Source organism: Melospiza melodia, chromosome 1 (assembly GCF_035770615.1).
Source record: "Melospiza melodia melodia isolate bMelMel2 chromosome 1, bMelMel2.pri, whole genome shotgun sequence".
In the NCBI taxonomy this organism is placed as follows: domain Eukaryota; kingdom Metazoa; phylum Chordata; class Aves; order Passeriformes; family Passerellidae; genus Melospiza; species Melospiza melodia.
In genome coordinates this window covers 152,364,793-152,379,461 of record NC_086194.1, presented here as the reverse complement: position 1 = coordinate 152,379,461, position 14,669 = coordinate 152,364,793, and the positions used below count along the sequence as shown (strand labels likewise).

The window sequence follows — 14,669 nt, the reverse complement described above, 5'->3', positions numbered from 1 at the left end:
AAGCTCCATAAGCTGTACAAACACAGTGCATGTAGAGCAGACTGTAAGGAGGATGAGTCAAAGCTGCAGGAACCATCACTTCATGGCTTCTCATTGTGGCAAATCTAAGTTTTGTTTTACTTCACACACAGGTCTTGCAAAAGAACCTCTATTCTCAGGTACATATATTAGGTACATATATTTTATGTTCAACATAGTCTCCAGGAAAACCTTGGGAACATTCCAGGCTGCACCAGTTCCATTAATGCCACCCTGCAAAATGCTCTTAGTTTGTGCAGCCTGCCCTAAACACTTTAATTTTGTTAAATGTTTTAATCACATCTCTTATGCCACTTAATAACCTCTTCCCCACATTTCTTGCCTTATTTGTTTCTCCTAAAATGAGATCTCATAGATAATATAGTATAAAGATGAAAAAAAAATTATAGGACTGTACTAGCTCAGAATTAGCCTGATCCCATTCCAGAATGTGGCTTCCAGCATGTTTTGCTTAAAAATAATCATCCCAATATAGGAAAGCAGAAACATTGGCCAGTGTCTTCATAGCACCCCTAGTAGGGGTGACAGGACTCAGACTGAAGCTGCAGAAGCTCTTGTCATGCAAAAGTTCTTATTGCTACTCAGGCATAATCAGACAGGGAAATTTTGCTGCTCAGAAACTCTAGGCAGGCTCTGTCACCTATCATTTGTTCAATTCTGAGGTTTCTTTGCTTTTGCTCCATGTTCAGTAGTTTTGGGTGTCATCTTTTCCTGCATCCTACCCCCATCATTCTGCTCTCAAATGTACTAGCAATCTAAAGCAAACAGAAACTCAGAAATAGGAGCCCAGCTGATCTCCCTTCCTGTCCCTCTGCCCATTTCTGTTTTTCCTTTGGTTTCCCACTTAGAGGTTCTGTTACTGTCATACTGTGGCTACTTTTTTCTACAGATCATTAAGGAAAGAACTCCAAGTGTCTCTTGTTTGATAGTGTAAAAGAAATAAACTAGCAATTATCTTGCAATAAATATGAAGAGGTCAAGATTTATGACTGCCATAGCCCTCTTTTTCTGGGTGATATTTCCTCCCCACACCCTTCCTGCAGAGACTCCGATTGGATACAAGCTGAAATTCTTTCCCAATGAGAATAATCAACCATTGTATTAATCTCCCCAGGGAGGTGGTGGTTTACCCAGCAATGGACTCTACCAAGATGCTAGGCCATCTTGTCTAGATCATTCTTTTGCCAAGAAAAGTTGCACCAAATTATACTTGAGGCCCATTCCACCTGGCATTCTGTGATTCTGATTTTCCTTTGCTTTTCCAGTCAGCATTACAAAGTCTTCAGACAAGCTGATAACTAAGCCTAGTGAAAAACGTTTTTCTTTTTTTGTGCTGAAGATGTAAGAGGTTTTCATGAGCTTTATGTATTACAACAGGTCCATCATTTACTCGCAGAATATCCTTGCATAGACATATTATAATTTAGACTAAATTTATATTGTGTTTGAACAAACAAGTCAAAACATTTGTTGAAGTTTTGCTAGTGCTTTATCTGTACTATGGCCTAGGGAACATGGAGTCCTGTGTTTAATGTGGAGAGTCCTGTTCTCAGAACACCTTTGCATTTTCTGTTTGCATGGTGGATATTTGCTTCTATTTTTTTATTAAATAGATGCAAATGTGCTGCAAATTTTCATGGACCAGACTGCCAGCAGACAAAACACAGCTTCAGAGGCCACGGTTACGCCTGGTTCCCTCCTCTTCAGCCCTGCTTTGAGAGCCGCATCTCCTTAGAGTTTATCACTGAAGTTGCTGATGGCCTTCTGTTGTACCATGGACCAGCGGCACGAGGGCAGCCTGGAGAAAAAGAAAACTTCCTTGCCTTAGGTTAGCACCTTACAGAGTATTTGTGTTTATGTGAAGGTGAGATTCTACTTAGTTCATAGGTTTGGGGTTTTATTTTTTAAAAGGCTCAGAAAGTTACTCCTGGAGAATAAGGAGAATGCACAATAGTTTGCCAGTATGCCTAATTCATATCTTTGTGTCACTGTTAGAAGCTGGACTTTTTTTAAGCTGTCTAAAGATCTTCTCCAACTAAGATCTAACTGCAACAGTAATTTCAACTTCATTTGAATGGGAACATGGTTACTGCATATCCAATAAGAGTCTTTCCTTTGCAGAACTCTCTGGTGGTGTCCCATCGCTGACTGTGAGCCACAGCTCTGGTGAGCTTTTCCTGCAGCTGTCACAAAAAGTTAATGTTGCAGATCGCCGCTGGCACAATATTAAAATTATAAATGATGGAAAGGCAAGTGTAAATATGGCACAGGCAGTCCTATGTAAGCATTAATTCATGTACCTAGTTATTCCTTCCAAATCCTTCCTCCCTTCTGTGGAACTCAATCAATCAATTTTCCGTCATCTCTGAAATGGCAGGGGTAGAAGTTTGTCAGTTTGAACATCCTCTTAGTCTTGAAGTAGTGAAGCAAAACAAGGCCTGGAGAAGTCTGATCCAGTTATGAAACTGGCCATGCTATTTCCTTTCTTTAGTTATCCTGCCTGCTGCTTGGACAACAGAGTTGTGATAATCCAGGGTCTAAATGCTTCCTGACGTGATTGGGTGAAACATTTGTACTTTATCTGAGTGAGAAGCCCTGCCCCAGCAAGAGACTTTAGATGTGTAGCACAAAGGAGGTAGATGCATTTTTGTGTACAGGGAATATCTTGCTGATACAACACTGCTGAAGGCATCTGCTAGGCTCCCCCTTCTCTCCCACATAAGACAAGCCAAAAGACAGGTCCGGATATGGGATGCAGCCTGACAGACCTGCTCTGTTAGGTTATCTCTCTGTGTTCTGATCTTGCAGAAAACTCCAAGAATGTCCTATGCTCCCTCTACTATGCCAATGACTTGTCATGGTCATGGCAGAGTTAAATCTTTCTTTTAGTTACATGCCATGTGCAATAACTTTCCAGATTAATATGTGGAGTATTTTATTATTTTAACAAAGTTTCCTGCACTGTAATTGCTAGTTACTGTTCTATCTTCTGAGAAGTGAAAGAAAATATGGAATAAAAATATATGCATGTCTCTGGATATAATTGTTTTAAATAATGCCTTTTTCTAGGAAGTGAAGCTGATTCTTGACAACTGTATGAATGTCTCAGTTAGAGACAATGGCAGTGTCACTAAGAAGATTTCCCAAATGGATCTGTCTGCCTGTGAAGCCTCTGGAGAGATTGTGGGATCTCAGAGGTAAACAAAAAACAAACAACAAACAAACAAAACCAAACAAACAAAAAACCAAAACCAACCAACCAAAAAAAACCACACCACCAACAAAAAAACCAACAACAACAAAAAAAACAACAAAACCCCCTGAAACACATCTAGTCAAAAGAGCTACAGAAAAAGGTGAGGGTGGGGTGGTGAAATCAGCCAGGCTGCTGTATTTTGCATGGCACTAATTCTTTCTTTCCCTCCCTCCTCTCCAGCATGGGGAAGCTCTTCAGTGGCCATCAGCCCCTGCAGCTGGGGGGAGTTAAGCAGACCTTGCCTTACCGTGACTCCCAAAGGCACTTCAGAGGGTTTGTGGGCTGCATACGCAACGTCATCGTTGACAGTAAGGTAGGGCCACAGAGATCACTTTTGGGTTTACTGCTAATTGTAAGCACCTGCTGTGATGGTTTTCTTTGACCTTTTCCAGGTCTATGATTTAGAGCACCCTGCAGAGTCCCTGAACAGTGCTCCAGGCTGTGTCCTTATGGATGAAATGTGTCAGAGTGGTGGGATGGCCTCCTGTGGCACCCATGGCAAGTGTGTTGGTGGCTGGGATTTCTTCCACTGTGACTGTTCCCCAGGATATGCTGGATTAGCATGTGAAAAAGGTACTGCAAGTTCTAGGGAGAAATTTGTGGTGAGGATCTGTGGAACCAGCATCAGACCCTCTGTTCCAGTGTTCAAAGTCATACTGCCATGACTTTGAACGGAATAGAATAACAACACCATGCTGTACTCTGGGAATGATTTAGATCTTCAAAGATGTAAAGATCCTACTAATTCTTGTTAATTAATGTCGCAGAAGAGGGTTATGTTTAGAGCTGCTTTATTTTGCAGGGTAGGGAAATGGTCAGACAGGTTGTTTTGTCATTTTTATCACCATCCTATTTCCCAGTGGTGAAAAGGGAAATATTCTGCATTGTGCCTTTTTCCTCTGCTCACGCTGATTCCAAAATGAAGTTTAATGAACATATGAAACCTGTGGGCATAACCCTCTTGTTATCTTCAGACCCCATTTCCCATTTGTGAAATGGTGATAATTGCATTTACATCTGTCATTAGAATGAATTGCAAGTTGAGCAATTCCCCTAGACCACAGCTGTGGGTGTATGTGGGGGCATAATATCAGGCTGCCTGCACCAAATGTGTTATCCTGTACAAAGCCAGCATGAAATATGTATCAGAGAACAAAAGTTTCCCGTGGTGGATAATGAAAACCTCTGAGATGTTGTAAGAAAGTGGAAAATTTTAGCACAATTCAAAAACTTGGGAAATAAATTATTTAACTGCTAGTAGCCCACATCCATGTTTGGGGTACAGGGGATATACACTTGAAGTTGCCTTTGTCCCCTTTATCTTAAAACCTTCATCAGCCAAGCAGGAATCAGAAGTGAGTGTCAGATGTTTATTGGGACTTCACCTGCCTCTAGGTACAAGGTACAAACAATGTGGTTGATCATAACAATCTGTAAAGAGCACCAGTGCCTTGTAACTCTGGGGGGTTTTGTTGGAAGAGAATTGTCCCACTCAGTCCTGTAGTTTGAGCTACAGGTGAGGATGAGGAGCAGAGAGCAGCTGGAAAGGAGTGCTTACAAGCTAGTGTTGGATCAATGTGTTGGAATTCATGAACAGGACAATAGTGCATTACTCTTATCCTTTCAGCTCAATGCACTTAATTTTCCTTCTTGTATACAGAACAATAATACCCTGTGCAGGCAGCCAGACCCTCTCTTTCTCCACACAAGACTTAAATAGTTTGACTGTACATTACTCAGTGGAAACCCTGTCTGTCCAATAAGGGGGAAGACTGGAATTGTAACTGTCATGGTCTAGGCCTGGAGCATTCACTGTTTAAGGTGTTCATAATGACCAAAAAATTAGTTAATATAGTTAAGCTATTTGTATTACAGACAGACATACTGGTTTATAAACGTCTGCTTGGATTCAAATCCTACTCTGTTTTGCACTATTTTTAAATTCTGCTTCACAAGCCCAGCTGCTGTGTTGGTTCTACCCCTCATTACTATGGGACAAACCAAGGGCTCAGAAAGCAATTGTTCAAAATCTGTAAGTCATATCCTGATGTAACAGAAAAACTTTGATTGGCACCAGCTTCTTCTAATATATTGGGCTGCAAAATGCTGGTGTCCAGCCAGTGCTTTATGAATGACTGTGACATTCTCACAGCAAGGAGCAGACAGCTGAGGACAGGAGTCACTGGAGCATCCCAGGAAAACCCATGCCTGCTTATCAGCTAGAACCTGTAGCTGCAGAGACAGTGAACAAGAAAGAACTGGGTTAAGAAAAATGATGTGCAGGGGAAACCTAGAGGAGAAAAGAAAACATGCTTCAAGAAAGGAAAGAGAGAAGACAAACGGTGAAAGGAAAAGAGAGTGCAGAAATTAAGTCTCTTGATCATTTGATATTTCATGTCCTGGGAACCAAACTAAATGCCCCAGGATGAGCTGGGTACTCCTTGGATTTCTACTTGCACGGCACTGACATCTGATGAGCTGTTGGTGACCCAGTGTCTGTCCTGTCTGTTAACTAACTTGAACTATCTCTTTATCTGGTGAAAAGAAATTTCTTTTTTTTCTACTAAGCTTGGCCCAAAACAGATCTAGAATCGCTGTCAGCTAATGAGACTGAAATAGGTGCCTGCTCTGCAAGAGCATCAGGGCCTGGGTAGTTTAGTGGTGCTTGATTTCCACAGAAGTATGCAGTGCAACTTCATCAAACTCTGTGCTGGACCCTGGGTTCCTCAGAGGGACAGGGAAACAAATAATTTCAGTGCATTTTCCCTAGTTAAAATAGTAAACACTAACTTAATCTCCCTTTGTAGTTTAAAACGTCCTGTGGCTTCCTGGAGGCTTTCTCTTGTGCCAAGTGAAATGGGAAGTAAAGTGCAAATTTTCTAACAGTGGGGGTTTTAACCATGGGATTAAACTACTGAAGGAAATATTTGATTCTTTTCTTTGGTTGGTTTTTTGGGAGTTGTTTGGTTTTTCTATTTTTCAGATCAACATAAGCTACTTTACTGGAAAATATGCTTCAGATTTAAAAAAAATCTGTGATTTGGACACAGTGTAGGAGTGATGGGATAGAACATTTAGCTTGTAACAGGCAGACTACAAGAGATAGTATCTAATTGTCCCTTTCCTGCTTAAATTCTGAATCCTTAATTTGTTGGTTTTCTCTTAATTCCCTTTGAAGTGGGACAGAGGTTGCTTTCCATGATGCTTCATCGTATTACCAAAATTCCTTAAGATCTAAAACTCTGACATTCAGAGCTAGTAAATTCTCCAAGAGCAGAAATCTGAGGGAGCAGCCATTTCTGAGGTTTTCACTTTGCTTTTGCGTGCTGTGCTCAGTTCTTCCAGAGTGGGCCTTCGGAAGGGACAGCTGGATCCATTACGAGCCAAGGAGCACCCGCAGCAGGCGCAGCACGCGGGTGCAGCTGCTGGTGCGCACCCGCATCTCCCACAGCACCCTGCTCAGCCTGGCCTCCGCCGACGGCAACGGCCACATCCGACTGGAGGTGAGCAGAGCTGCTCTGCCTGAGGCTCTCAGTTTGTCATGGAGTACCACAGCGAGAGAAAAACACGCAGTTTGTGGTTAAAGACACTTGTTCTGTCATGTAAAAACAGCAAGAATTTTCCATATGAGGGTAACTACTCTCATTTGTGTTGTCCATCTCAGCATTACTCTTTGCAATCAGTTCTAGTTTGCACTGCCCATAAAATGTCCATGTGATGCATGTGAATGAAGAACATTGTTCTGCTTGTCCTGCTTGCTTTTTCCCTTGGCTTCTCTCTTTCCTTGTCTGTCAAACTTGCCTCTACATTTTTGTTGCTGTTGAAAAAAGCTGTGTGAACTATACTAGCCAGAGAGAGGCTACTTATTCTAATTGAAACAGGAGGGTCAGCTGGGAAGACTTAGAGGTAGCTATCAATAGGGAGAAGACTGATTATAAAGAGTTCATGTGAGTTAGAAGAGTGGCCTGTAAAAAAAAAAGTTGATAATTCCTCCACCTGTAGTTTTCTTGTGGTAACTTTTATCTGGGAATAAAGCACTTAAAAACAAGAATGCATTTCCATTTTAAAAACTGTCATCCATTTCTTGAGGCAGGACTGTGTAATAACATTTAGAAGTGCAATTCTGTTATTAAAGGTCTTTATCATCTTCTTCTAGGTGGTTGAGGGTTTCTTTAGTGTTAACTTCAGTTTGGGGGACAACACCCACTTTTTGAGAATGAGAACATTACGTATAAACAATGGCCAGTGGGTTCTTCTGACCATGGAGCGCTACAACAATGAATTTACCCTGCGTGTTAACAGTGGTGGAGGGGATCACGAAGTCACCTCTGTCTTGGGTGTGAATAGATGGTTTGAAATGGATTGGGCAAGCATCGTGCTAGGAAACCGCCTTCCCAGTCATTCAGAGAATGATTTCCAAGGTAAGTGATATGATGGATTCCTAATAGGGGGTAATTAAAGCGTGAAAGTGGCATCTTTGAGCGTATTGGATAGTCTACAACCCAGGTAACAATTCCTATATGGACTACTATGCCCTTCCTTTACTGGGGAATTCAGTGTTCAACTCTATGTGCCATTGTATCTGGTTCTATTGAAAGCATGAGATTCCCTGTAAATATTAAAAAAATAGCACTTCAGTTTTTTGTTTCATAGAATCATAGAATAGGTTGGAAGAGGTCCTAAAGATCATCTTGTTCCAAGCCCTCTGGCAGAGGCACTTCTACCAGATCAGGGTTTCTCATGCCTCAAGCAGTGTACTTGTGGTGTGATCTGCTTTTGTCTTGGAAGGATCTAAGGAACAGGCAACACAACTTTTGGCAGGAGGAGAAAGAATTACAAGGCAATTTGTGGTACTCTCTCCATTTCCTGGGATTGTGTGCTGAGACAGATTGTTGTTCAACAAGAAGACAGCTTTTCCCATTCTGTTGCTTTTTATTCAGCCCCACTTTTAAGATTATATCTTAAATCTAGATTAATTTAGTGGAGCTGTTCTGATTCACAGCACCATTCTGCTGAACTGTGGTATTGGTACAGTGCAGCTCTCCTGCAGAAGTACTGTCAATCTGTAGATTGACCAGAGCACAGTAGACATATTTTCTGTCTCTCTCCTAAAATAAACCTGAGAAGTATAAGGATATTTTTAAACAATATTTTAAGTTTTCTTCAATGCTTTAAGTTCTCCTACTTATGTGCTGGGGGCAAGGCTTGAGGTGGGGAAGAAGCAAACGGAATGTGCTCCTGTGCTTTGTTACAGGCTGTATGCGCGATGTCCGGCTGGACGGACAGCCGCTCCTCGTGGAGGGCAGGAGCACAGAGTTCGGACTGATTCTGAGGCGGCAAGGGGTCACCATGGGCTGCCACTCCAGTGCCTGCAGCAGCCAGCCCTGTTACAGCCCCTTCCTTTGTGTAGACCTTTGGAGAAAATACGAGTGCCGGTACATGAAGCTTTTGTTTTCATCCAGGGATGGCTGGGAAGCTCTTTCTTTCCACCTTTGACCAGGCAACTTGCTTCTAATAGTGAAATTCCCTGTAGCTGCTGGCCAGAGAGAGACATTATGAGAACAAATTCTTCTTTCCATCTCATATCCTGTCATGGACTAGACTTGCCTTTCTATGCAAGTCTGATATGCAGAAAAATTACTAATTACTCCACCCTTTTTTCCATGGTGAAAAGATCACCAGAAGGCCAGTGAGAAAATTAAATGGCCTTTAATAAAAGGTGGATTGCAAAAGCTTTGGTCTGTCCTCTGTATGAAAATACCAACATAGTGTATATATACACTTATAGTGTATATAGACTGTGTGTGTGTATACACATCAATATATACATACATACATGTATATAAAATATATATTTCATAAATATATATGTGTATTGCAAATACATATTTACATATATTTCTTGTAAAGAAGTTGAAATTAATCATAATTTGTATGAAACAATGAGACTTTCAAAATTAGATTGTCACAAAACTGGATTCTAGAATTGGCTTCCCAGGCCAGAGCCGAAGCCCAACAGCTGTTATCCTACACAGTAAGTTTCTTGGAGAAAATCTGCTATTTAAAGAAAAATTTCAAAATATTTATTAAAATATGCAAACCAAAATACAGGCATTTCTGTTTAAAAAAACTCAAACATAAATACATGCAGGACTGAGAGGAAGAGTCACTTGAATTCTTGGAATTCAGACGAAATTTGGCACTTGTGAAGTCTGATGATTCTTTGCTAGAAGAGGCTGTGAGATTGTTTTAAGTGTGCTTGGGGACACTCCATTCTTCAGACTGCTTCTGAAAGAACAATATGAAGTCTTTGCCATTTTTTCAGTCCAATTTTTTCTTTAGATTGCAGAAAGAAATCTGTGACCTCACACTATACCTCCAGGGCCTCTCCAATGCAAGAAGAAATCAATCCTAAAAGACAAGACGAGTCATTCCAAGGTCAATGATATTTCTCCCCAGGGTCCGAAGGAACATTACTAAACTTATACCACATGCTCACTAGCTCTCTGCCTATTGATCTCAGCTGTCCGTTTTCTTTCAGGGTCTTTGATTAGAACATGGATTGAGAAAAAGGGTTAGTCAGAAAATGATGGCTCCCTCATTTAAGGAAAGAGTGAAGCTCTTCTGCATATCTTCTCAATCAGGAAACCAGAACATGTGTTCATGTTTTCATAAGTCTACTAGCTCACTAAGTTAGACTCTCCATGTATTTCAAACTTGCAATGTGGATTTGTGGTTTGCTTGAGAATAATTAAACTTTACTTTAAGAAACATTAACAAACTTTGCACATAACAACATACAGCTCCAGATGTTTTGCTTGCCTATAAGATATCATCTGCTTTGGTTGTTCAGGTGCCCAGCTGGGAAAGTAGAAGTGACTGACACCCTTACAGGTCTCAGACACTGTACCTCATCCCCTTGTGGACACTGGACCTGTAGGAATGGGGGTACCTGTGTGGCTCAGTCCCAAGACAAGACTATCTGCCAGTGCCCTGAAGGTTACAAGGGAAGATGGTGTGAAATTAGCCAGGTGAAGGCTGCAAGACCTGTTGGACTAAGCTCTGGCTCTATTCTGGCAATCAGCATGTGCCTCCTTGTCTTCCTAGGTAGGAGATCATGTACCCTTTTTCCTTATCTTTAATCTTGTACCTTGTTCCACTGAATTAAGTGTGCTTTACCTTTGAGTCTTGTGATCAGTATTTTGCCTTTTCTGGAGATCACTATTTGAAGACGCTAAGAGACAGACATCAGCACATAGTTAGAGTTTACTTGCTTTGAGGACAGTTCTAGCAAAGTTAGGACTTTTCCAGTCACTTACTTTCAATCCTTCTTAAGTAAGAGCTTTCCATCTTTGTGTCCAACTCTGTGTGCAGCCACATCCATGTGAAACCCCCACCTGCCCTGAGCCCTTACATTTATAGTAGGTAGAACCTACAGCTACATATGCTCTTCACATATTAGGAAAGAAGAGAGATCTAGAAAGTTCATGGTCTTAAAAGGCAAGCCTCATTAAAAGCATGGGCACAGAGAGATGTTCATAATGTGTCCTTTTTCAGCTGCACTTTGGCTGAAAAATTAGTAACACCATAAATTAATAATACCATAAAACTGTGTTGATAAACTGCACAGACATCTCATAATAGCGAAGACTCCAGGATTATATTACACTTGTAACCTTCATTAAAACAGTGGTTTACTTACTTTGGGTATCTTATTTACTCAGGATTGGTGAAAGGCCAGAGATTGGCCAAAATGCCTTCTATTTAAATGGATTCCTTTAGGTAAGTAAAATACCCTTTTAATGAAGTTTATGATGTAATATACATAGATTATTCTTTACATTCATGAATTTTAGTTGTTTGTATATTAATAATACTCATTTCTTACCTGCAAATTTAGTTGTCAAATTAAGAGTTGATTTAATATCTCAGGAATTATATAACTACTTGTTTATCATGCAACATACCTTGTCATACCTCATATAACAAGTATGTGTCTTTATTTCTTCCAGCACTCTTGGTTTCCTACACAGTGTGGAGTCAGTGGGGAAGTTCAGGGTTTCGGAAAGGAGGAATTTACCACATTCCTGAAGAGCGTGAAAGCTGGGAGGATGTTAGAGAAAATGTCTTCAATTATAATGAAGAAGGAGGTGGAGAACGTGACCAGGTATGATGCAGCTTCAATCCAGCTTTGCAAATCCAACATCTCCTCACTTTCCTTTCCCAGACCTTTTAGTTAACTTCTTATCAAATTGGCTTTTTTCTTCTTCTTTTTTTACCTGAAATCGTCTTAAGTGGGAGGCTTCTATTTCAGCCCCGTCTGTACCTTTAATGATGCTGGTCGTGTGTGCCCACTTTCAAGGGTGGGCTTTGGACACCTCATTGTTGATTCAGCTGAAAATTACCATTACACAAAGGGATTTGGTATGATCTGAACTTAGTCCTCTGAACTAGGCACTCCCTTCTTCAGCTTGTAGAAAACTCAAAGAATTCAGTCTTGTGTTGTTTTGTGTTGTAAAACATTTTTTCAGTCAGTTTCCTTTTGAGTTGTTTTTCTCTGATATTTGCATTCTCTTTGTTTCCAGAATGCTTACAACATAGATGAACTGAAGAAACCTCTCCATAAAACTCCCCGCTCCTCCTTGCGAGCAGCTGCTCCACACTCCAGGACACCAACTGGCCCAAAAAGAGACTCACTCCCCAAACATGCACATCAAAAGCAATCAATATCAGCTGTTACCAGCATCCCAGACTTCAAGGAATATGTTTCTCAAATCGTACGGGATGCAGACAATGATCTAAAGAGTCTTCCAGCTGACACTATTCATTTTTACTGCTTGGAAGGGCAATGCTCTCTAGCAGGGAGCCTTAGCTCATTAGATTCCATCAGTGGAGATGAAGATCTGAATTATGATTGCCTCCAAGAGTGGGGGTCAAAGTTTGAGAAGCTTAAAGAACTCTATTCAGTCTCAAATGAAAATTTATAACCAGAGTTAAACGAACTTGACACATTGTCATGACATGGACACTACTTTTAAAATTGCCCTTTTTTATATATAAGTTACATCAAGTAACTTACATGATGCAAGTTTTTGGCTACAATAGCATGATATACTCACTTTTCCCAGGAGTGATAATCTGAATAATCTTTTTATATGCACTCTACAAAATTATTTCATTATATAAGTGCAAAGACTTTTAAAGCATGAATTTTCTTGAAAACTTTGGAATGTAGAATAGCTATAGAATAGTATTATAATATCCTTTTTTATTTATGTAGACCACACTGACTTACTAGAATTATCGTGGATGCAAGAACTTGAATTATTTTCTCCCTAGTATTAATGTGAAAGCTATCAGGCAGGTAACAATGCATAGGGCATTCTTTTTAAAATGGAATTAATTTTAGACTGTGAAATAATTATTACCAATGTTAAATATAAAACATTTACGATTTCTGGCTTCTTGTCAGCTTTTATTAAATCCTCCTAAACTCTGCTCTTCCATGACATGACACACACCACCTCACTCACAGGCTGCCCAACTCTATGGGACTTTTTCTGTCTGACCCTTTTTCTAACTACCTGTACCAAGGGGAAAAAAGTAGCAAGATCCCATCCGTGAACATGACTTTGTGACAGTTTTACACTCTTAAAGGCAGCTGTAAGACCTGGGATAAGTTTATTTTCTGTAAACTTCTATGTCCAGCTTTGCTTTTCACATGGAACCCTTCTTCAAAATATGGAGCTGGAAAACAAAAGAGCTGATAGCAAGTGTGAAGACAAGACAGAAGGATATCCAGGCAAACGTTGGAACTGAATTCTTTCAATCAGGACAATCATTGTAAAAGTTGGGATCCTCAAAACAGAAAGCATGGGAAACCTAGCCTCTACTCCTTTGTCTCCACCTGCTCTCCAAAAAACAACTGGTTTTAGAATGGAAAAAAGGGAATCAGAAGCTTCTGAAATCTGACATTGACTTGAACACTCACCTCTGTGACCATGGGCAAATCACCTTGTTCTTTCCCTTTCTCTCTTAACTCTCTGAAGCTGGAGCTCCCCTCTTGGGCAGCTCCCAGTGCATGGGGTGATGTGTGAATGTTAATAGGTGCTTACAGAGTGCTTGTAAGCTCTAAAGCACCAAGGGGTTTTTAACTGTTTTCAACTCAGTGGGATTTTTTAATTACCATGATACTCAACATTTGTTTTTTTATCATAGTCTTGACACTTGCTTTGATGTATTATTGATGTTTTAAAATTAGATCTTTCATCACTCTTCATCATTTTACTTGGCATAAAGAATGCAAATGTAAATTAGTTTTGTACTTAGAGGGAAGATTTTGATACTATTAGAACAAATAGTTTAGATCAAAAATAAACTGAACGAAAGTACCATGTGAACAATTTGCAGTCATTTAATAAAATTATTTGTGTAAATGACACTAAATTAGTAGTATTTATTAGAAAGATTTGGAGAAGGAGTCACCATGAGCCACTCCTTCATGCCCAAACCTCACATGGCTGGGCACTGATCGTTCTTATGGAGTCATAAAAAATAAATCGGGTGCACATATTAGCATATAGCCACATATTATTTCATGTAAATTTTTTCTCCTTTCTAAAAACGTGTAGTGTGGTAAGAAACTACAACATTTCTTATACGAAGGGATATTAATATGTGATTGCTGCAAATGAAAACTGCTGAGCCACAGAACTTCAGTAAGGTGACTCTTCCAAGTGTTGAATTCTTACAACATTTTAAGTGAAAGAAGTGGATATACATTTTTATTGCTCTTTTATTAAGTTGCCTCTTCTGAATTTGGTATCAAATAAAACTTAGCATAATTATTGGTAAACTGTCTCTTCCAAAAGAGACCAATTTGAACAATGTGCTACAGACATGCTAACAGACTATGATCTCCCTGAGGGTTATTTTGTAATTCATATTCTGAAACGGAACATTTTACATTTGGATGCACTAAATAACTCAGGAAAGCTGAAGCAGTACTTCATTTTTTCCCTCAAAAAACTGAACATACAAAGTAAATGCACAACAGAAGATAAATTGCATTGAACTCAGGACATGTAATGGACTTCTTTCCTCATGGCAGGTGAGAAAGAAGAACCTCTATCTCTATCCTCTATCTCCTTGGGTCACTTATAGCAAGATGCAGAATGCTTATAGCTGAGAGCTGCACATGACAGCCCCAAGAGCCATGTTATTTGCCTGAAAAGTATGGTCCAAAAGTATGGTCCACTTCTTGAACTGCCAGGCTTGGTGCTGAAACCACTTCTCTGGGTAGCCCATTCCACTGCCCAACCACCCTCTGGGTGAAAAACTTTTCTAGTACTGTAATATTATTGTATGTAATCAT

At 40.1% G+C, this 14,669-nt stretch overlaps 1 protein-coding gene across 1 annotated transcript in view; it reads left to right on the top strand.

Moving 5' to 3' along the window:
• The window catches only part of LOC134415778 (neural-cadherin-like), a 53,908-nt gene extending 40,289 nt beyond the window's left edge, over positions 1–13,619 (top strand). Inside the window, exons 23-33 of the mRNA XM_063151659.1 lie at positions 1,653–1,867; positions 2,161–2,288; positions 3,109–3,236; positions 3,476–3,608; positions 3,688–3,868; positions 6,632–6,798; positions 7,452–7,716; positions 8,550–8,730; positions 10,149–10,402; positions 11,308–11,462; positions 11,881–13,619. Coding sequence (XP_063007729.1) covers positions 1,653–1,867; positions 2,161–2,288; positions 3,109–3,236; positions 3,476–3,608; positions 3,688–3,868; positions 6,632–6,798; positions 7,452–7,716; positions 8,550–8,730; positions 10,149–10,402; positions 11,308–11,462; positions 11,881–12,282 — 2,209 coding nt within the window. The 3' untranslated portion in view covers positions 12,283–13,619. The remainder of the gene's footprint in view (positions 1–1,652; positions 1,868–2,160; positions 2,289–3,108; positions 3,237–3,475; positions 3,609–3,687; positions 3,869–6,631; positions 6,799–7,451; positions 7,717–8,549; positions 8,731–10,148; positions 10,403–11,307; positions 11,463–11,880) is intronic.
• The last annotated feature ends 1,050 nt before the right edge of the window (positions 13,620–14,669 follow it).